Source organism: Microdochium trichocladiopsis, assembly GCF_020744255.1.
Source record: "Microdochium trichocladiopsis strain MPI-CAGE-CH-0230 chromosome Unknown B0I36scaffold_3, whole genome shotgun sequence".
Lineage (NCBI taxonomy): Eukaryota > Fungi > Ascomycota > Sordariomycetes > Xylariales > Microdochiaceae > Microdochium > Microdochium trichocladiopsis.
Window position 1 is genome coordinate 4,570,749 of NW_025763546.1, and position 20,746 is coordinate 4,591,494.

Sequence of the window (20,746 nt, forward strand, 5' to 3'; positions counted from 1 at the left end):
GCTCATCAACCTTATCGACAAGTTCCTGCGTGCTCTGGGGGTTGGAATCAGGCGGCCCTTCCTTATTACGTTCGGAATGCAGCACCGCGAGTGACTCTTCTGCAACAATGATTTGCCTTTCTAGATGACCGGTCCTCCCAGGATGGAAGCTTCTGCCTTCTGCAGGCTCCATTCCAAAATACTCTTCAAACTGGTAGAGCCGCTCAGCCGGGCCAAATTGAACCTTGTCCAGGTTTGGTGACGTGCATGGAACAAAGAACTGGTGCAGATCCCTCCCCAACGATTCCTGGTCAACAACAGGTGTCCCCCGCCACGTGGCATGGGGCGGATTATGACAAAAAGAATTCATGTGGAGGATCTGTCGCTGGTCATCCGGAATAGGCGGCCAGAAATCTCTCCGCGCAGGCACGACAACGGACAATGATTGCAAGTTCATTGCCGCCTCCGCAGCCCGTTTGGGTACTCGTGGCCCGTTGTTCTTCCGAAAAGGCAGTAGGGCTTGCGTCCCGAGTTGCTCATTATCCCACAACTCGTCCCACGTATACATGGGAATGGCCAGGTGTGCCAGGCCAAGGCCACGAGGGTCGTAGACGAGACAGTCCCACAAGAAGGACAGCAGTGCGGTGGACTGGTCGCCAGTGCCGATGTCGCAGAGTGTGATGTAGACAGTGTCCGTCTTGGGGTCGAGAGGGAGCACTGCAGAACGGCAGGCAGCCTGGCCTTCGCTGTGGCTTTGTGTCGGACGATAGCGCAGGGCCAGCCGGTACCGTGCTGCCGCGACCGCGGCGGCTTCCTTGCTGACGCGGAAGAGCACAGAAGAATCCATGGGCTTGGGCAAGTGTAGCGTGTAGAAGTACTCGGAAGCCTGTGAGTTGGGCCCGCAGGGAGCTTCGACGTCTCTCGTTGCCTGTATATCCCTTCGGGACCCTGGCTTCCACCTTTTCTGCTGGCTGGCACCTTCAGTTGTTTCTGCGCCGCCATCGTCGTTGGTGTCCCGCTTTTTCTCGGGAGTCTCTTGCACGGCGAAGTCGACAAGATGAAGCGTGATGAACCGCTGAGTTGGCAGGGCAAGTTCCCACACGCGCAGCCTGAGCTCGACAGGTAGCTGTGGGAAATAATTGAACACAGAGAGGGCCGTCATGATGTCCCGCGTAGGGTTTGCTGGTACGCGTAACGATCATATCTACAGGAAGCGGGAGGCTGTCTCAATGTGCGAATATAAGAGACCAGAACCTTGTCAGGGTTGAGCGAATCAGAAGCCCTGATTGAGGCAGCCGAGTCATCCATGGCCATCGGGCAACGTGAGGCGCTCACTCTGGTCCCGCTTTAGCCTTGACGCATGAGGGGTCCCGTCAGCATAACTTGGGACGGCATCAGTGTCCGATTCAGCTGTAACATTGTGGTAGAGCTATTCCAGCCGCACGAAATACACAACAGTCCTGGTTGAGCCTCTCTTCAACCCCTCGAAGTCGTCCTCTCGCCCACAGTTGTGCCGCACAGCTCTTCCTTGGACTCCGTGCCCGGGACATCTCTCTCAAGTCTTGTAACAGTGCCCATCGGGACTTGATCTTTCTTCAGGTTGGAGCCTATCCTGTCGAAATGCTCAAGTCCACCATCCCGAACTAGCGACACGCTTTTCATCTGCTCGCTTCTCGATGAAACCAGTGCTGTGAAGGATGGCAAGTTGACGGCGACGACGGCGAATTGGATTTCGAGAGCGACAACGATGATCATCTTCCCCAGTTCGTAGGAAGTGTCTGGCGACCTTGTCAGGCTGAGGACCAACGGGATCCGGACGCATGAGACTATCAGCGACGAGACGCCGGCACCGATGATGGCGAGCACGCCCAAACGACGTCGGAGGGACATGTTGAGCTGGAGGACGATACCGATCGGCAAAGCAAGTATGTAAACATCCATGGCAACGTTCTGGTGTGAATTCAGCGCAGTGTTAGCGGGTGCAACCCACATGCAGAGGGCTCAACACGTCGCGTTGTAATGACCTACCAATACGGGAGGTATGATCATCACTATGAACTGGTCAAGGCACTTGGCTTCCGGGTGCAGGTACGGATGTGCGATCGCGTCGAATGGGTCGCATTGCAGCAGAGTGAGCAGCCTAGGATCGGGTTGGTCTGTCAGCTAAGTTTAACGAGGGTTGTGCAGCGACTTCTACAGAAACTCACATGCTGCCCAGATACACCGATGCATTGAATGCAATGCCCGCAAAAACGGCTGCCCGAAACAAGGCTTGCGGGCACAATCTGAGATAGAATGTGAGGAAGGTCATCTTTATGATGAAGTGCACCGTGTACAGAACAACCTCTTCTGCCAGTGCGACCTGATGGGGCGTTAATGGTATTGCCTCTTGTCTGATCAAAAGTGGAAGAACGTACCTGGAAAAGAGGTTCAGCCTGGAAGCTGCAGAGAACAGCCATGGGGCTATGACATTGTCAGCATTGCCTCCGCGCACTATAAGGACCGGCGATACTCACACGCCGCAGTCAATGTTGAGAAGCATTTGCAGGACAGCCAATTGGCCAACGTTGATCAGCTACAAGCGACCGTCAGCCATGATGAGTCGAGAATTCTTGAGTGGTCACGTACCAGCACTCCAACTGCCCAGTAGTCATCCAGGCCCCAGGTCCTCTGGATGAAGGCACGGGCATAAAGCCGTATCAGATTTGCGATCACGCCGATGGTGAAAGTGGTGTACGTGATGGCATACGCGGGAGCGCGCAGGTCGGGATGCGAGACAGACATTGTCAAAGTGTCGAAGGTGCGGAGTAGGGATTTGTCCGGCCGTCGAAGGTTTGAGCAATCATCGTTTGGAGGTCGTTGCTTCTCAACAGAGCAGAATTCTGTCGATAGAAGAACCAATCGCGGCCGAGGTTCTGGGTGAGAGTGAGGCAAGTAGAGGAGGATATCGGAGTCTGGCGCGACGACAGCCTTATGGCATTATCCACACCGCCCGTCAGCATGCTTGAACCATCATTTCTTTTCCATTGCCTGCTGTATTGCCAGGATTACAGCCAACACATGTTGGCCCGGCATTTGCATCGGGCCGGTAAGGTCGTGTGACAGATCCCGGCCCATGAATGCAACGAACTGCGTACGCGTACAAGGCCTCACCTGTCCTGGTTGATCCCTGTCCAAGACGACAGCTCTTAATGTCAGCCTGGCCATCAAAAGGTCTTCGGTGTTTCGTCACAGGCTGCGACTGCAAGCGCTCCATCTGAAGAGTCATGTTATCGAAACGCTGCAGTGCCGCCATCAATGCGCACTCTGCTCAGCAAGTCCTGGCCGAACCCTCGCTCTGAATCAAATTTGATCTGGAGCCGAGGGACTGACCGGACAACGTGATTAGGCAGTGTTGGTCGTGACTCGTGGGTTGGACATGAGTGCATGTATTGCTTGCCGGGGTCATGCCGCTCGCGAACCAACTTCGGACGGTGGCCCGTGATCTTGACTGGTCGCTAATGCACCCGCAAGGACCGGTAGGGACCCTGTGGCTTCCCCTACCGCTGAACCCCTGCATGCTGCCCCAGGTCCCCATGCCTGTCAACCAACATGGAACCATCGTCTCTTTGCGCAAGCCGCAGGGCTCGTCCCTTATCACCCGCTGTGGGTTCTCTGCCCTCGAGCTTGCTTATTCCGGCCTTTCTTCATTATTCGCGCCACATTTTTGCCTTTGTCTCATCCCCACGACAAGGAAGGTCAAGATGACCAGTTTAGCTGCTGTTCTCTCCAGCGTGGCTCAGGCCAGCCCTGGTCGCTCGGTTGTAGCTGCGGCCTTCTTGGCTGTTGGCTTCCACACGGCGATTCAGAGCGTTGAATTCGAGCTCTACATGTTTCCGTTCCTTGCGGTGTCATCCTCCTCTTGGCCCCTACTCTCCGGACTGTATCTCACCTTCGGCGATAATTCAACGCTTGGCGCATGGGGCAAAGCTGCCCTGGTCGCCGCGAGCTTCCACGGCAGTCTACTCACCAGCATTGCTACCTACCGCCTCTTCTTCCACAGATGTCGCAAGTTCCCCGGCCCGGTCGGCGCCCGGCTCAGCCGATTTTACGCAACATACTTGTCTACAAAGAGCGTCCAGTATCACAAGGAGCTGGAGAAGATGATGTTAGAATACGGAGACTTTGTCCGAACTGGTCAGTCTCGTCGACTTCTCCAGTCACCTCAAATCTGTGCTACGGTTGGACTGACAATATTTGGAAAAAGGCCCACGCGAAGTTACTATCTTGCGCAGGTCGGCCGTCGACCTCATTTACGGGCCAAAGTCCGAGTGCCGCAAGGCGTCGTGGTATGGGCAGACGGGCAATGATCTCCAGAAGGTATCACTGCACATGTGTCGAGACGCGAATGCTCATCGGCAACGGAGAAAGGCTTGGGACAAGGCCCTGTCGGTCAAATGTGAGAAACGCCGCAATCATATTCCCTCGTATCGAACTCGTTCTCACCTGATTGTTCCCTTTTACAGCACTCAACTCCTACGAACCACAGATCAAGTCCCATGTTGATGCACTGGTCCGCCAGCTTCACGCACGTGGCGAGACTGGGCTCAACGTCACTGACTGGGCAATGTACTTTTCCTTTGATCTCATTGGCCAGGTCGGTTTCAGCAAAGACTTCGGACAGCTTGGCAAGGGTGAAGAGCATTCCGCCATCCGCCCCATCCACGCGCACATCAAGCTGCTGGGCATCTTCCAGACAGTACCATGGATGCTCTACCTCCTGAGCAGCATCCCAGGAGCAGCCTCTGCGTACTCGGAGATCTTCGGCTTCTGTGCCAACGAGATGCGAGCGAAACGAAAGGTTAGTCTCTCTTGCAGTACCACTTGGCTATCAAACCTGATTTCGGATGGTCTAGACGGTAGAGAAAGACGAAGCACCAAGAGACATTGCCTCTTGGCTTTGCAAGGCCTTTGTGGAGAAAGACATAACTGCAGCGCCGTCAGCGGAGGCGCTCGAGGATGATTCAAGAATCCTCCTTCTAGCTGGAAGGTCTGTACCGATCATACTACCCATTCAAGGATATAGCTCAGTGCTCCGCGAGATGGATAAACTGACGATGGAATCACCAAAGTGACACGACAGCAACAGTTCTCAGTCAATCCCTCTACCACCTCGTCAAATATCCGCACGAACAACGCAAACTCCAAGCCCTCCTCGACGAGGCGATCCCGGGCGGCCCCGACGACTGGACATTTGAGAAGGCTCGCTCTGTGGCGCACTTGGACCACTTCATCTCAGAGACCATGCGACTCAACCCTGCGCTCATGATTGCCGGACCCCGCGAGACACCGGCCGGGGGGCTGCAGATCGACGAAGTGCACATTCCTGGCGGTGTCAATGTGCTGGTTCCCTCGGGCCAGATCCATCGCGACCCGCGATACTGGGTGCAGGCCGACGAGTTCTTGCCTGAGAGGTGGGGAGATCGGCGCGAGCAGATGGGGACGGACCAGAGCCCGTATCTACCATTTCTTCTTGGTATGTGCCATCGGCCGTGTAGGCACTTCCCAGTCTCTGAGTATGCTTTGCTGACAATCAAAACTGTGATGAACAGGACCCTACATATGCCCTGGTAGATATCTGGCTCGGCACAGCGTTCGTGCCGCACTATCCATCATCCTTCTCAATTTCGACGTCTCTTTCGCCCCTGGCGAGACTGGCGAATCTTTCGAGAATGATGTCCTTGACACATTTGTCGTGACACTGTCACCGCTTCGACTTTGCTTTACCCCACGTGTAGAGCGGAGGTAAGAGGCAAGTAGATGTTTGACGACAACAAGCAGAATCGGACCTCCGAGGTTGTCCGGACACGCACCGTATGGTCGTCCGGCGTATTTTGTTCTCACTCAATAGCGGCATTTGAAAAGTTAAATCAACACCCGTGAGCCCCTGCGCTGCATAGATGGACTCATGCTGTTCCATTATTTTGACTCTGAAGCGAGGAAACTATTCGTTCTATTTAATGTTCTCAAGATTCGCTGGAGAAATTTTTACTGCTTAGGTGTGAACAGTTTCAATCATACGAAGTTGATGCATGATCCAGGTCTTTCACCTGTTACATTGCCAGACGAATCAGCCTCACTTAAAAAGCCCATACTTTCTCGGAAACAAATAGTGTCTCCAGATATTATTGAAGGCTGTAATGACGTTAGAATATAGTCGTGAGACAAAGTGACTTCCCACAGTAATTTCCACACTAGCCTCCCGCAGGGTTAATCATACCGCAAAGCTTGCTCGCTTGGAAGTCCGATCGCGCCTGTTCGAGTCTGCTCGGGCTTGCAAGGATAACAGCAGGAAAACTGTACTCTCATACGCTCTCTCACTCCGCTCGCCTATAAAAGGACGACGGAATATCCAATTCCAGATGAGGTCGACGCCATCCACGCTAGAGGAGCTAATCTCGGTAACGTGGATGATACGCGTCATATTTACCACCGTTGAGGAGCCGGACACGATTAAATACCAAAGATCCCTCTAGGTCTTGTTCGACAGCAGCCATATTTGTTCCATTCTTTCATGCAGACTCGACATTCCCGATCTTTCAGCCTGCCACTGAGTCCCCCTCCGACGTTTTTGCTGTGGTGGGGCACAAAATGATTTGGTTCCGTACGCAACTATCACGACCGGTGCGATCATGCTGGACATCGTCAGCACTCCAGCAACAAGCGAGGCTATTTCATTCCAATGCACACAGATCCTTGCAAGATAGTGGCCAGCGGTTTGGGAGGGGCGCAAGCCGAAGACTCAGACCTCGCCTGTCAAAGACGCCACTGCGCAGACCACAAAGGAGCGAACTTGGTCTGCAGAGCAGCTTGCTATTGTTGAACGCGCAAAGACACACAATGTCGTCGTCTCCGCGCGACCCGGTTCAGGAAAGACGGCCACAGCCGAAGCCATTGCGGCCTCGAATCCGGACAAGTCTATCGCGGTTTTGACTTACTCAAGGCGCCTAAAGAATGACACAGCCAAGCGCATGAAGGAGAAATATCCGGGATGCGATGTTTTCACATTTCACGGCGTGGCTGGCAAACTGCATGAACCGCTAGTGGTGCGCGACGACAGCATACTGAACCAACTTCGAAGGTCTCGCGCCAGGCCGACATGGCGGAAAACCCCCTATGACATCATTATCATCGACGAGATGCAAGACTGCACAGAGCTTCTGCACTGGTTGGTGCAAACCTTCATCAGCTGCGTTAAGGGCCGTCGGGGCCACGCACCACGCATCGTCGTCCTTGGAGATGAGAGAAAGGCCATCTACGAGTTCCGCGGTGCAGATGCCCGATTCCTGAGCGATTGCCCTACTATCATGGAGGACTTGTCGCCTGACCCCTGGGCTCGCATGACGCTCAGTAAGAGTTTTCGGCTGTCACGCCAGAACGCCGACTTTATCAATAAGGCGTTTCTACAGGGCGAGGATTATATTGTCGGCTCGCACGAAGGGCCCCGACATTTGTACATTCACGCCGATATTTCCGACGCAAAGGGCCTTGCGAAGGAGTTAGCACCTCTGATTCGCCAGTACGGAGCGAAGAACACGGCTATTCTTGGCCCTGCTGTCCGAACGAACCCAAGGATATCAAGGCTGACGAATCACTTGACAGGCAGGGAAAAGATTCCCGTCGCAGAGCCTATCTCGGGTGATACAGGGTTGGACGATCTTGTCATTCGTGGCAAACTCTGCGTGTCAACTATCCACCAGTTCAAAGGGAGCGAGCGCGATTTGGTCATTCTCTACGGTCTGGACGATCATTATTTCCAGATAGCTCCAGATGAGCCCGACACGACATGTCCTAACGACATTCTTGTGGCGCTCAGCCGGGCGTCGAAGCAGCTCGTCATTGTCCACGACACGAGTCAACAGATGATGCCGTTTGTGGACGTAGCGCAACTCCACGCAACCGCTACCCACCGATTCATAACTGAGGAGAAGCCGGGCTCATTCCACCAAAGGTCTCCCCGAGGGACGACCCAGCAGGGCTTGAAGCTTCCCGTGACCGTTGCAGCATCTGATATTGCTCGATACGTACCCGATGAAACTCTTGATGCCATCGTGGCCAGACACGCCAACGTCACAGTTCTCTCCGCTGAGGTGTCGCCTGTCGACCGCATCGAAGCGCCAGACAAGGTCCCAACAGACGATCGGAAATACCGCTACGAATCCGTGAGTGATATCAACGGCCTAGCCGTTGTCGCAGCATATGAGCTTGCATCACGTGGCACGCTCACAACCCTCGGGAACGAAGATAATGCTTCGTTGCCACGGGAGCTGCCTAGTGAGCCTCAGAAGAGAACTGCATGGCTCTGCCGCGAGGCGTGTGGCCGCCTAGCGGAGCTATCGACGTTTTACTCCCGACTGATGCAGATGCACGCTCATAAGTGGGATTGGCTAGAACCGTACCTTCCGGTGGCCTGCGCCCGTCTGCAAGAGCAGTTCAAAGCTATCGACCCAGCCGATCTGAAGTTCGAGCAGGATCTGAAAGCGGGGTATATGGAGATCCGTGAAAAAGATCAGGGAAGAACCGGGGACCGCGAGTCAACGATAATCTTGGGTCGCGCCGATATAGTTCAGAACACCCCATCGAGATCTCCCGTCGATGACTCCGGCCAGAAAGTCACGCTATGGGAGATCAAATTTGTGAGCCGCCTTTCGCGTGAGCACGTCATTCAAGCCTGCTTTAACGCTCACCTGTGGGCGGCCAGAAATGAGGGCGATATCCCGCGGGTGATGCTTTACAATATTCGAAATGGCGAGAAGTGGGAGATATCCCCCAAGGATGGTGTGGGTAGTTTGCACCTGCTCGTGGACGAAGTTCTACGGGCAAAGTATACTTCGAGGCCCCTCCTATCGGACGAGGAGTTTCTGGACAGATGCGCTAAGGTGCGAAAAGAGGTAGAAGGACTTTTGAAGGACGTCGACCGATAGGTGAGACGAGGTTTGGAATATTGCCCCTAGACGCGGGCGTGGAGCTCATTGGGGGTGCGCGGTAGTTGCTTCACCAACACATCCTTGTGCACATGTTGAATTCGAAGTCTAGGTTTACATGACCAGTACCGAGTTTCTAGATACTATAACATAGTATTGAGGACGCATCCAACGAGCATGACGTGCTTCACTAGGTTGTATATGATTGCTGGCAGACTCCCGCACACTGCTCGTTCAAGCTGACACCGACCTGAGTCGCAGGCTCGAGCTCTGCCAGGTAATTACCATTGAGCTGGACATTCCACGCGGTGATTCTGTTGTATTGGAAGCACTCGCTCGTGCTCGGGCTCCACGAGAAATGATAGCAACTGAAGTTGTCGTCGCACGATCTGGCACAAGCCATGTACGAGCCCGCACCCGCGGGGATCCCGCGACCGGGCCAGCGCGAGCTGAAGGTCGTAGGCGCGTTCCAGCAAAAGGCCGCATAGCGGCAGCTACAATCGCCACCAGCTCGGAAGACCGCAGGTTGTGAGGCGCAGGACGTGCCGGTCGGGGTTGAGATGACAGAGGTTGTGGTTGTGGTGACGGAGACGGACACTGACACGGAGACACTAGTCTCGGTTGTGGTAGTGGGCTCTGTGATTGTCGTAGGCTCTGTGATGGTCGTGGGCTCGGTTATGGTGGCAGGTTCCGTTACTGTATTAGGCTCCGTGATGGTGATGGGCTCGGTGAGGGTGGTTGGTGTTGTAATTGTCGACGCCGGCGCCGTGACAGTCGCCGTCAAGGTGACTGGAGCCGGGCATATCGGACCAGTTGTCCCCGTGGGAGAGTTTGTATTTGTCTTTGTGGCTGTAGTAGTCCTCTACAAAAAGAGATGGTTATTGTCAGCCTGTGCAGAGCATTTCAGAGCGGCAATGGTACTACCTACAGTAACAGTACGTGTCGTCTGGATGCAGGCACAGGCACTGCGGACCACGTCGCTGGCCAGGTGCTGCAGCTCGCCCAGCAGTGGCGCAATGTCACCGCGGGCGTCCACATCGACATCTGCACTGCGTGCCTTAGTACCACACGTCCTTTTGGGGTTCTTCGCAGTGATTGTGACTGTTTGTGTCGTGGATACAGTCCTGGGTGAGACTGGATACTTGGCAGAGCAGAAGGCCTGGGCTGGTGGGTAGGCGCTCAATGGCAGCAGCTGCTTGAAGATGCCCGTCTGGCAGTAGTCGGTGGCGTACCCACGAGGGTTGGCAGGCCAGCGAGGACCAAGACGGAGAGAGATAGTACCGGCACCACGAGGGCCAGCGAGGACGTAACGTGAACCATGCTCGAGAGGCCGGGCAGGGTTGAGGATTCGAGAAGAGCGAGTGGGCGACAAAAGCTTGCTTGAACGATCTTCCCTAACTTGCTCAAACTCAAAGAATGGAACTGCCGCAGGTGGGCGCTTTATATCAAAATGTCCTCGGACAGAGAGCAAATTTCCGCGGACGCCCCCGAAGCCCGACTGCGGCTCTCGCAACGGCACGGTGTGCACATGATGAACCGTTGGCGCTACTCGATGGCTTGCTTGAAAGGCCTGCCAACACGCAGCACATGCAGGCATATGTAGGCGACTCCGGGGTAAGTAGCCCACTGTCGGCTACTTTCTTAGTTACAGGGCCACGCATTCAGCTGCTATTGACAAGCTGTGGCGTGCAGAGGGCCTATCACATTGCTGGAAGCAAAATCAATAAAGTCCGGTTTGGGAGCTTAGCATGCTAGGCGCCCGGGGTGTCGGCAGGGACCAGCCCTGCCATATACTTGGGCTTGCTAGCGCATCTTCGGATCGGGAAATTCTTGCGTGTTCGACTGGGCTGATGGGGGATCTGGACCGATCGCCTGGAGCCCGCCGCTGCATGTTTCAGTGTCGACGTGGCGTGGCTGTCGCATTCGTACTTGCCCATCATGCTCCTCGCCCACAGTCCTGGTTGCAGGCGAGCGTGGAGTGAGGAAGGGCAGCCTTGTGCTGGCGTTGTCTGGGCAAACAACTGCGGTGTGGCTTGCACCTGAGATGAACAAGAGAGGCCATGCGAACGGCGGAAACCTTCGGCCAGTCCGGACGTCGTTGCCCTTGCCTTTCCCCCACCACAAAACACTCCCAAGGTTATGGGCAGGACGGCACCGTCACGTGCGGTCTGTCCCAGCCCCCAAGACACCAACCAGAGCACCAAACACACTGCACAGACGAAAATAGAGTGGATAGCAGCCCGTTGGTGCACACACCTCACTACGCTGAGAGAGATTATTCCAGCTGCAGACAATAAGTCTTGTTTATATACACCAACTGCACTACAATATGCACGTGCCAGTCGGACTGGACGAAAGCCTGTCGCCTTGACCAGCCGTGACGAGAAACACTGTCCCGCCTAGTACGCATAATATAGAACAGCTTCGGAATCGGTACGGCGAATACGCCGATTCTCCTTGACAAGCATCCAGCGCATGTACCACGCCGCGGCGGCACATGCGACACAGAACGCGGCGCTGGCGGAGAGCGGCATGACATAGCGAGGAGCGCTGGAGGTGGGCCAGAGGTACTGTGAGGGGAACAACAGCCATTAGCACCATGCTCGATAGCAACGAATGACGAGGGAAGAAGTAGCTGGGGTATGTAAGCAACTCACTGGTGTCCAGATCAGACTCAGACTGGCGCTCACGTTGGCCAGAGCCAGAGCAGAAGACTTCTTCTCCTTGGTCTCGCCGCAAGTAGCACCCACCCAGCCGAGCAGGATCGAGTTGACGCCGTAGGTGCCAATGGTGAAGACGCACATGGCAAAGTATCGCGCTCCCGTGTTCATCGTGGCGCAGCCCAGGATGAACCCTAGCAGCGCAACCGCCTTGGAGATGGTAATGTGCCACGTGCGCTCGTTGAAGTGGCCCGACGACCAGGCCCAGGCGATCGAGATGATGCCGGCAATGAGATAGGGCGGGCAGGTGAGCACGAGGGTGATCGTGTCGTCGTACTTGAGCGTCTGGACGAGGGTCGGGAAGAAGTTCTTGAAGCCGTTGGTCGCAATGTGCATGTGCTGCATAAAGGCAAACACCCAAACCTTGGGGTCCTTGCTGGCCTCCTTGAGTCCCGCCCAGGGGGAGACGTTGGTCGACAGGCCGACGGTGTCACGCGCGATGCGGTCGTGCGCGAGCTGTCGCTCTTCCGGGGTCAGCCACCATGTCGTCAGGGGCTCGTCGGGCAGGAGGAAGCAGGCGGCAATGGCCACGACAAAGGTGACGAGGCCCTGCAGGATGAAGAGCCAGCGCCAGCCCTCGAGCCCGGAGACGCCCTCGAGTCCGTGGAAGACACCGGCAGCGATCAGGCCGGCAAAGGCAGTGGCCAGGATGTTGCCCTGCACATAAGTAGTTTGATCAGTTGTAGTCCGTGTACGGGCAACATGGATTTCGGGACTGAGTGCCTTACAGAGTACAAGATGCTAATTCTGGTAGCCAACTCCTTCCTCGTGTAGAAGATGGAGAGTATGTACAGCGCACCAGGGTAGTATGGTGCCTCGACCACACCAAGGAAGAAGCGAGTAAGGACAAGGCCGGTAAAGTCGTGTGCGATGGCAGTCAACGTGCTGACAATGGCCCACGCGATCATGAAGCCGCCCATGAGCCATGACGGACGAACTCTCGTGATGATCATGTTGCTGGGAATCTGGCCGAGGATGTAGCTGCATGATACCTTGTCAGAACTATGCTAGCACAATAACTAACTCAAGCCAAGGAAGGAGGATTTACCCGACAAAGAGGATCGACACGCATGTCTGGTATTGGGTCGAGTCCAAGCCAAGCTGCTTCTCCAGACCGTTGATCCGGGCCAAGGTGATGGCGTTGCGGTCAAGATAGTTGAGCCAGTACATGAGCCAGAGCATGGGCTGGACGAGAAAACAACATTAGCGTCGTGGAAACAGTTCAAGTGCAACGATGCTGCTTACCATGATCCACCAGTCGAGCTTCCGAACAAGCTTGATCTCGGCGGGGTCTGACTTGGCCACGGCTCCAGAGTAGTCTCCAAGGACAGCGCGCTTATCGTCCGAGGTCGACGCCCGCTCGTCGTGCGTGGCCATGTTCTTTTCGACGTCGGCACCGAGAGTTGGCTGGACCTGTGCAGGAACTCCCACAGTGGGATGGGCGTCCGCCATGGTGTCAATGGGGCGGCCGGTTTGTTGTCTATGAGTGTCGGAACGTCGAGCAGATTGAGTCGCTCGGCGTTGCGGTGCTGGGGACAAAAGCAGAGTGTCCTGTGGGGGAGGTAGCAGATGATCGACCAGGTTGGGAGGAGCTGGTGTATCTTATAATCAGTGGTTCCCCGTAGTGTCCCCGTGCTCCCCCACACACCCCGGATTCCATGCACTGTGACCCCAGAGCTTGGTTGGGGAGGCCATCTGGGCCGGAAAAGTCGGTCGTGGAGTCATGATATCGGTGGGTTGGGGCAACGCCAGCACCAACAAAAGACTAACGGCGTCGGCGCCGAGGACCGAGAGACAAGACCAGCCAATCAGGCTGTGTCTTTTGTTTATCAAATGGAGCCTCCATTCCACCTAGGGGGGAGCCAAGAGTTGCCAAGGACAACTCTGAGTGGCGGAGCTGGAGGCAAGTGAGGAGAATCCCTGGAGCCGACGGAGGCGGTCCACAAGTCCGTTCGGCGCCGCTCGCCGAAGATGGGAGGTTTTGTGCTTGGAGGCTCTGCCCATCGGCCCTTCACCTCCGACCACTGTCGCCCGCCACCACCGAGCGCCAAGTCTCCAACTCTAGGGTCTCCTGGCCATTTGCTGACCTACAGCTCAGGGTTCTGCCGACGTGTAAGCTGGACAGCTGGTTTTGATTTCACAGGCTGATAATAGCGGTTCATTTATTCGCAGCCACGCTTTACCCGTTGACGCTGTCCTCCCTAGTTCTGTCGACACAGACAACAATCGACATGATAGAAAAAGCCCATATCCGCATCGGCAATGTCTCTGGTGCCACGGGTGACCACCCGCACGCCATGGCGCGGATGGTGCGCTCCGGCAATGTCGACGTTATTACCGGTGATTGGCTGTCCGAGATGAACATTGCCTGGAACTCGATCGCTATGAAGGAGATTGGTCCGCATGTGGGCTACGAGAACGGCTTCTTCGTGCAGCTCGAGGAGTGTATCGACGAGATTGTCAGCCGCAACATCCGCGTCGTCACCAATGCCGGCGCCCTCAACCCTTTGGCGCTCGTCGACAAGATTCGCAAGCTGTGCGAGGGCGAGGGCTACCCACCCAGCACGGTAGCTGTAGTACTGGGCGACAACGTCTTTGAGCAGGTCACGTCGACGACAGCGACTGGCGGCCTATCCAGATTCCCTCATCTCGACCACCCAAAGACTACACTCAGGGACTGGGACTTTGCCCCGTCCTCCGCCAACGCGTACATCGGCTGCTGGGGTATCGTCGAGGCTCTGCGAGCAGGAGCCCAGATCGTCATCTGCGGCCGCTGTACAGATGCCTCACCCGTCATGGGGGCTGCAGCGTGGCATTATGGATGGAAGGAAGACCAGTACACAGAATTGGCTGGTGCGCTCGTGGCGGCACACCTCATCGAATGCGGACCCTACGTCGTGGGCGCCAACTTCTCTGGTTTCAAGGACTTCCTGCCCGACCTGGTCGACCTGGCTTTTCCGGTAGCCGAGATCGATGCAGGTGGCGGCTGTGTCATCACCAGAACGACCGAGGGAGGTGGCCACGTGACGCCCGAGACCGTCAAGGCCCAGCTTCTCTACGAGCTCCAGGGACACTTGTACCTCAACCCAGACGTTGTGGCTGACCTGGCCGACATCCGCGTCGAGAAGTGCCCCCAGGCCGCCGACCACGAAGAGGAGCGCGTCCGGGTCCTCGGCGTCAAGGGTCTCCCACCGCCACCCACCACAAAAGTCATGGTCGCCGCAGAGGGCGGCTATCAGGCCGAAGCGACCTTCTACATCAACGGCCTGGACATTGCCGAGAAGGCGACCATGATGCGCAACCAGCTGGCGTACCTGTTCAAGGACAATAACTTTTCCAAGTTCAGCATCGAGCAGTACGGCAGCGTGGTGCCGAACCCGAGCTCACAGCAGGCGGGCACTGTGCAACTGCGTGTGTTTGCGCAGGCGCGGGAGAAGAAGGACATTGAGCCCGTCAAGTTCAAGATCCCCATCTACGCGGTCCGCATGCAGAGCTACGCCGGGTACCACATGTCGCTCGACTTCCGGACCATGGAGCCCAAGGCGTTCATGGAGATTTTCCCGACGGTGATGAGCCTGGCGGATATCCATCACCGGGCCGTGCTGCATGACGGCACTGAAATCGCGGTCAAGCCTCCGAGAGAGACGGCAGAGTACCCTGTCGTCAGGCCGAGTGTGGATATCACTATCAGCCCAATAGATCTAGTCAGCCTAGGCCCGACAGAGTTTGTACCCCTGGGTACCATCGTCCATGCTCGATCCGGTGACAAGGCCAATAATTCCAACGTCGGGTTTTTTGTGCGGCACCCGGACGAGTATCCGTGGCTCTGTACCGTCTTAACAGTCGATTGCCTGAAGCAGCTGTTCGGGGACGACTGGTTCACTGCTGGGCATCCAAGCAGGAGAATGGAAAGGATCGAGTTTCCCGGCATTCTGGCCGTTCACTTGTAAGTCACGCCTTCCTTTCTTGCTTTCCGACTGGCTATACTGACAAAGTGTTCATTTCCAACAGCCGGATTTTAGACAACCTGAATGGAGGCATTGCATCATCAGATCGCATCGACGGCCTGGGCAAGGGTGTAGGAGAGTACCTGAGGAGCAAATATGTGCATGTGCCCAAGAAGTTCTTGGCCAGAGGCCGAATCTGAAGTCGGAGGCCACGCAGATTATGGGAGACGGGAAATGTACGGTTGTTAAATACAAGCCATGCGGGAGCATCATCTCAAAAAAGTGAAAGAGCCACGTGTTGATAGAGAATTTCTCTAGCCTCGGACCAATTTTGCCATTGTCGATCTCGATTACCCAAATCCCTATCTCTCAGGCTACAGCTTCGCCATTTCACGAAGATCCCAGGCGACCGCAAATGACGCAGGAAGGTGTGGCTCCCAGTTGTTAGCGATCTCGACAATGACCTTGAAAGTTGGGCCGGGTAAATTATCCCACAGCACTTTCTCGACATTGTCTGTCACAGGACTGTTAGTGTACAAGGACTCAGTGTGCTCTAACCATAGGCATAAAGAGAGGGCTTGCGCAACGTACTAATATTGTCAAACCCGTCACCGCCGTGCCGGCCCATGTTGCCGTGGCGAAAGCTTTCCCCTGAGATGACAATGAGATTCATCGAATTTTGTAGCGCTGCTCCCGCCGGGTCTGGATAAGCGAGGGTGGCGACGAGCCGACACCGCCCAATGCCGGCGGGGATCGCGAGGTCGCCGCTTTCATATCGTCGCTCAGAACCGGAGCCGGTCTGGACCAGCCCGGGAACGTCGAACCGGGTACTTCCGCTGCAACTGTCGCCACCCCTGGCTCCTCTGCCATCCACAAAAGTGCCGTTTCTGATCATGGCAATCGAGCTGTCGACAATGACACGGCCAAATCCTTGCTCGTAGTCATAGCCAAACCCAGGTCCGAGCTTACCCGAGAAGTTGACCGCACCGTTCACGAGAAGTGCCTTGATCAGGGCGGAGCTCGGGGACTTGTTGCCATAGAGGTCTTCCAGCGCCTCTCGCAGGAGAGCAACACAGCCAGCAACGAGTGGTGTAGACATGCTGCAGAAGTTAGTCTCGTGATCTCTCATGATGCAGAGAAACCCAGCCACACACCTAGTACCAGATTTGAAAATCCAATCATTGTCGACTGACACGCCATTGAGCTCGCGCGATCGATTCCCCGGCGCGAGTGCGCGAGATGCTGCGGACAGAATCGCCACCCCTGGTGCAACGACATCTGGCTTGATCCGACCCCTGGCGACTCCGCTGCCGTTTGTAGGAGCTTTTGTCGGTCCACGGCTGCTGAAGACTGCTGTGTCGTTGATGCCTGTGACGGCCTTGGCACCCACGCCCTGTACAAACGCGAAGGTGTCATTTGGCCTGTTTGAACCACACGCTCCCACCGTGATGGCGTTCTTCGCGGCCGCCGCGGCGCCAATCTGGCTGGGCCACCGGCCCCGGTCGCTTGGCTTGTCACCGTTGTTGGCGGCCGCGATCAGAATCACGAAGTCCTCGTGGTGCGATGCTGGCGTCTGGTTGGCCGCGCCAGAGTGGACGTGATCCGGGGGCACTTTGGAAAGAGGGACCCCGTAAACAAAACGGTCAATTTGAGTGGCTTGATCCTCGTAGTCAAACTGTCCGCCCTCGTCTGTCCACGGCTTGCCCCAGGAGTTGCTGTGAATACGAATCCCTGCGTCATAGGCCTTCTGAAACAACTTGTCCGAGAGGTCAGAGGGAATTCGAAGACTCTTGAGTGTCGGATTGCTGGGATAAGGTCTGCTGATTGACTGCACCACGATCTTTGAGGCGGGGGCAGTACCCTGGATTGCGATGTCGCTGTTCTTCGGATCTTGGAAGACACCACTCCCGCAGATAGAGGCGCAAACATGAGTGCCGTGGCCGTGGGTGTCAAACCCGTCGTCCCCTTCCCAGACCGTCTCTATCTTTATGACGCGATCCTTGAATGCAGGGTGCCGAGTCAAATCGGGTGGGTTCTCTCCACGAGTGCCCAGATCGATACCTGTATCGGCAACACAGATGATCTGCCCGTTACCCTCGTATTTTGACGATAACAAATCTACCCCGCCCTCTCCGGCCATGAACAGAGCGCCGCGAGCCATGTCGTTGGAAACATCATCCCCGTGGACCTCTTCAATCCGATTGACGAAGTCGAGCTTGGCCGGAGCAGGCAGCATTTTCTGGTTTATGACAAGCCGAATCTTGTTCGCGCTTATCTCGAGGTTGTCTTCCCCTACTCTGGCTGCCTTGGCGACTTGCGGTGCAAGCTCAAGAGGGACGATACCGGGTGCTTCATGGAGAATACAGTCGACCTCATAGTCTTCTTTGTCCGTCTCGGTTCGCACGGCTTGCTTAAGGGCAGTGGTGCTTTTCAGCTCGCGGAGATATCTAGAGGGGGAGTCAGCCGTTTTGATTCAAGGAGGAGGTATACTCAGGTTTCATGCTCACATGCTGACGTTCAGAATGTAGTGCTTGTCTCGTAGAGGCTGCAGGTCATGTGGCTCGTATCGGCACAGATATGTGTAATTACCCAGATACTCCAGAAGGTGCGCACCAGACCTAGCGAGATCCTCCTTCTGGGCTGGAGTCAGTGGTCCTCTCGATTGGACCAGAATGAAGTTTGTCTTCGAGGCCATGCGCGGCACATGGGAAGGTACATTTTCCGGCGCTATCACGTTCCCATTCACTACGAACGGAGCCATGACAAATGCAGTCTGGGTGGGAAGAAAACTGCGCTGGCCACTTGGATGTTGGGTAGATAAATTTGAGTTGCTCAAATACAATGGCAAGGTACAGCAACTATCTTCCTGTTCCTGCGGAGCCTGTGTTGTTGGAAGAAATAGGGAGGAAAACGGGAGCGGTCCACGGAGCATATATGGCTACTCGTGCCCAAGGAATCATACTTCATGCCTCGGCACAGTGACACACCAAGCACGTGTCTCAAAGTGGCAATGGGCCGAGAAATCACCAAGGCAGTCTGAGCACGCTTCTAGCACACAACGCTAGCCAGACAGGGTCTGTCGTCCGACACACGATCCAGATCAGTACGATTAAGTTGGGTTTTCTGCAAGGGTATTAAGGTCATGTTGTCGCCAAAGTTCGTCGTGAATGGCAACATGAAGGCACGACTGTTCTCAGCTGACTACGTGCAGCGCCGAAAGTATAGGCATGAAACACGCCGCATTAAGAAAGCCAGGCATCATGGCGTCGCCCTCTCCGGACAGCCACTCGATAAGACTAACCAGACGACGCGGATCGTTCCAACTCAAAACCGGATGATTTCCAGCTGGATCTTGAACATTTTCCCTATCCGGACCGTCCCGCTTCCCGACCACAAGCTTGATGGCCATCTGAGGGTTTATTCATTGATACCTTCTGGGATAACCGGCATGATTAGCGGGTTCTGCCTCGCACAATGATTGCTTCATGTCAGGATGCCTCAGTGAACGGTTCCCACACAAGTCGGTCTTCTATGCTGATGCCTAGCTGCATTTTGGTGAGGAAAGCCTTGATAGCTCTACCAATGTCTTCATTCTCTAATAACATTAAATAGTCTAGCAGAGTGCTCTAAACAACACGGTCATTCGCAGGTGTCGCATTATGGTCAAGATCAAAGACATTTCGGTCGAGAAACTCCTCGACACCCTCAGGACCACTCCAGCTAGTGCCTGTGAACCTCAGGGTAGCAAGCTTGATACACATGTCCGCAGCATCGCGGTAGCCTATCAGGCCATTCCACTGGTTCAGGTTACTCAGGTTGCCAGGATCAGGGATCGGGTCGGGTGGGTGATCGTAGTGATCATATCATGCTTTGTGCCATTCTGGCCGAAGTATGTGTGGAAGTTCAAGATTGCACCCCACCGATCGGTTGCTCCGGGCTTGTAGGACAAAGGATCTGCAATTTTCGCAGCTTCGAGTTAATTTTTCTCAAACCAAGTACTTTTGCGGCGTACTTTGCCCAGGGTCGTGGCAACACTAACCTTTGCTTGCCTGGTCCGCTTCGTTTAGCGGAACTCTCTGCGTGTGCCCAACCGCATATGAATCCTGAATGACGTGGAAAATGCTGCCGAGCGCTCGTTTCTGGATGTCCAGAGCCAAGAATTTGGACCCAGGCGCTAACATGTAGCTCAGTGGCTGGAATCGGGGCGGCACAGAACCGCCAGGAAAGTCGGGTGGGGTGTCGAGCAGATCTCCCAGCTTAGTGTCTTCGACGAGCGCGCCTGGCGTAATTTGGGGATCCTCACCACTTGACAACTTATACATGACTTCCATCCACGTCATGACCTTGCGCTTCGTATCGCCCGGCTGCTCACCGGCAACAGACGCCATGCAGTGTAGGAATTGCATGTCGCCATAATGCGAGCGGCCGACAACGTTGTAGAAGCGCTCACCCGACAGCTGGGCAGGGTTCCAATCCGCTGCCCCTCGTTTATATTGAGGGTACCATTCCACACCGAGGGCGTACGTATGATTGGAACCCGGACTGTCGCGGAACAGCGAGCCGGCAGGGTCGTCGTTCCACACAACGCCACGGATGTACTCCCAATCTGCATTGCTGGCAGACTCTAGTCTGGTGCCTAGTGTAACACTACTGCCTGGGACACTTAAGAGGGCCGACAGCGTTAACGACTCATGAATGGGGGCGTGGACGTAGCCGGCGGGACCGCCGGCAACTGCCATAGTGGCCTCGATTTCAGTCCCTTCATCGTCTTCATTGAATCGGGGCCCAAAGGCAATGGATTTGTTGACGCTAGAGGCCGTGATGCTTTGGCGAATGAGGAGCTTGAGAGAGCCTTGTAGGATGTGCTGAGATAATGGGCAGGTGTTTGACTCAGTTGGGAAGTAGGGACTGACAGTGTTGGAGGAATAAATCTTGTAGCAAGCGCGTCTTTTGTGATTTGCCCAGATTATATCCGTCACCGGTTGTAGGATTGCGAAGTTATAGCTGAGCCTATGACCAAATGAATCATACGACTCGCTGGTCCTTTTCCTCAGTCTTAGGCGCAACAGCTCCAAGACTGGCGCATAACTCCCAAGGCAGAGATGTGCCTTATGTGTTGAGCAACTCTTATTTCTCG

The 20,746-nt window shown here is 55.4% G+C and overlaps 8 protein-coding genes across 8 annotated transcripts; 3 read left to right on the top strand and 5 right to left on the bottom strand.

The window, feature by feature from the left end:
- Window positions 1-432: 432 nt before the first annotated feature.
- B0I36DRAFT_361339 (uncharacterized protein) lies at window positions 433-1,141 on the bottom strand (the record flags this gene model as incomplete). Its single annotated transcript, XM_046158462.1, has 2 exons — window positions 433-478; window positions 546-1,141. The coding sequence occupies 2 exons, from the start codon at window positions 1,139-1,141 to the stop codon at window positions 433-435; spliced, it is 642 nt and encodes a 213-aa protein (XP_046016130.1).
- A 491-nt stretch (window positions 1,142-1,632) lies between these two features.
- B0I36DRAFT_211078 (uncharacterized protein) lies at window positions 1,633-2,344 on the bottom strand (the record flags this gene model as incomplete). The annotated part of the gene is made up of 3 exons (XM_046148910.1): window positions 1,633-1,929; window positions 2,008-2,119; window positions 2,187-2,344. Coding segments are annotated over 3 exons (567 nt in total), but the record flags the coding sequence as incomplete, so codon positions are not given.
- Window positions 2,345-3,722: 1,378 nt separating this feature from the next.
- On the top strand, window positions 3,723-5,767 carry B0I36DRAFT_239579 (cytochrome P450; the record flags this gene model as incomplete). Its single annotated transcript, XM_046149700.1, has 6 exons — window positions 3,723-4,155; window positions 4,226-4,417; window positions 4,485-4,819; window positions 4,875-5,008; window positions 5,091-5,494; window positions 5,571-5,767. The coding sequence occupies 6 exons, from the start codon at window positions 3,723-3,725 to the stop codon at window positions 5,765-5,767; spliced, it is 1,695 nt and encodes a 564-aa protein (XP_046016132.1).
- Window positions 5,768-6,609: 842 nt separating this feature from the next.
- B0I36DRAFT_373279 (P-loop containing nucleoside triphosphate hydrolase protein) lies at window positions 6,610-8,942 on the top strand (the record flags this gene model as incomplete). The annotated part of the gene is made up of 2 exons (XM_046160172.1): window positions 6,610-6,642; window positions 6,795-8,942. The coding sequence occupies 2 exons, from the start codon at window positions 6,610-6,612 to the stop codon at window positions 8,940-8,942; spliced, it is 2,181 nt and encodes a 726-aa protein (XP_046016133.1).
- Window positions 8,943-8,968: 26 nt separating this feature from the next.
- Window positions 8,969-10,539, bottom strand: B0I36DRAFT_406916 (uncharacterized protein; the record flags this gene model as incomplete). The annotated part of the gene is given in 4 exon segments (XM_046161828.1): window positions 8,969-9,050; window positions 9,061-9,132; window positions 9,170-9,804; window positions 9,871-10,539. The coding sequence occupies 4 exon segments, from the start codon at window positions 10,537-10,539 to the stop codon at window positions 8,969-8,971; spliced, it is 1,458 nt and encodes a 485-aa protein (XP_046016134.1).
- A 634-nt stretch (window positions 10,540-11,173) lies between these two features.
- On the bottom strand, window positions 11,174-13,054 carry B0I36DRAFT_265536 (major facilitator superfamily transporter). Its single transcript, XM_046151200.1, has 5 exons — window positions 12,908-13,054; window positions 12,711-12,847; window positions 12,391-12,643; window positions 11,600-12,319; window positions 11,174-11,512 (listed from the first exon to the last, which is right to left on the bottom strand). The coding sequence occupies exons 1-5, from the start codon at window positions 13,037-13,039 to the stop codon at window positions 11,342-11,344; spliced, it is 1,413 nt and encodes a 470-aa protein (XP_046016135.1). The 5' UTR covers window positions 13,040-13,054; the 3' UTR covers window positions 11,174-11,341.
- Window positions 13,055-13,893: 839 nt separating this feature from the next.
- Window positions 13,894-15,809, top strand: B0I36DRAFT_240194 (uncharacterized protein; the record flags this gene model as incomplete). Its single annotated transcript, XM_046149744.1, has 2 exons — window positions 13,894-15,608; window positions 15,674-15,809. The coding sequence occupies 2 exons, from the start codon at window positions 13,894-13,896 to the stop codon at window positions 15,807-15,809; spliced, it is 1,851 nt and encodes a 616-aa protein (XP_046016136.1).
- A 174-nt stretch (window positions 15,810-15,983) lies between these two features.
- On the bottom strand, window positions 15,984-20,348 carry B0I36DRAFT_373285 (peptidase S8/S53 domain-containing protein; the record flags this gene model as incomplete). Its single annotated transcript, XM_046160174.1, has 6 exons — window positions 15,984-16,123; window positions 16,201-16,709; window positions 16,764-18,056; window positions 18,117-18,382; window positions 19,242-19,390; window positions 19,649-20,348. The coding sequence occupies 6 exons, from the start codon at window positions 20,346-20,348 to the stop codon at window positions 15,984-15,986; spliced, it is 3,057 nt and encodes a 1,018-aa protein (XP_046016137.1).
- Window positions 20,349-20,746: the final 398 nt, after the last annotated feature.

What these genes read in the sequence shown, in the direction of transcription:
- B0I36DRAFT_265536 (XM_046151200.1), bottom strand. Translation starts at nt 13,039, where the DNA reads ATGGCCACGCACGACGAGCGGGCGTCGACCTCGGACGATAAGCGCGCT. An exon ending in GAATTAGCATCTTGTACTCT is followed by an intron (nt 12,320 to 12,390) that starts GTAAGGCACTCA and finishes ACTTATGTGCAG; the next exon opens with GGCAACATCCTGGCCACTGC. An exon ending in TGAGTCTGATCTGGACACCA is followed by an intron (nt 11,513 to 11,599) that starts GTGAGTTGCTTA and finishes TTCCCCTCACAG; the next exon opens with TACCTCTGGCCCACCTCCAG.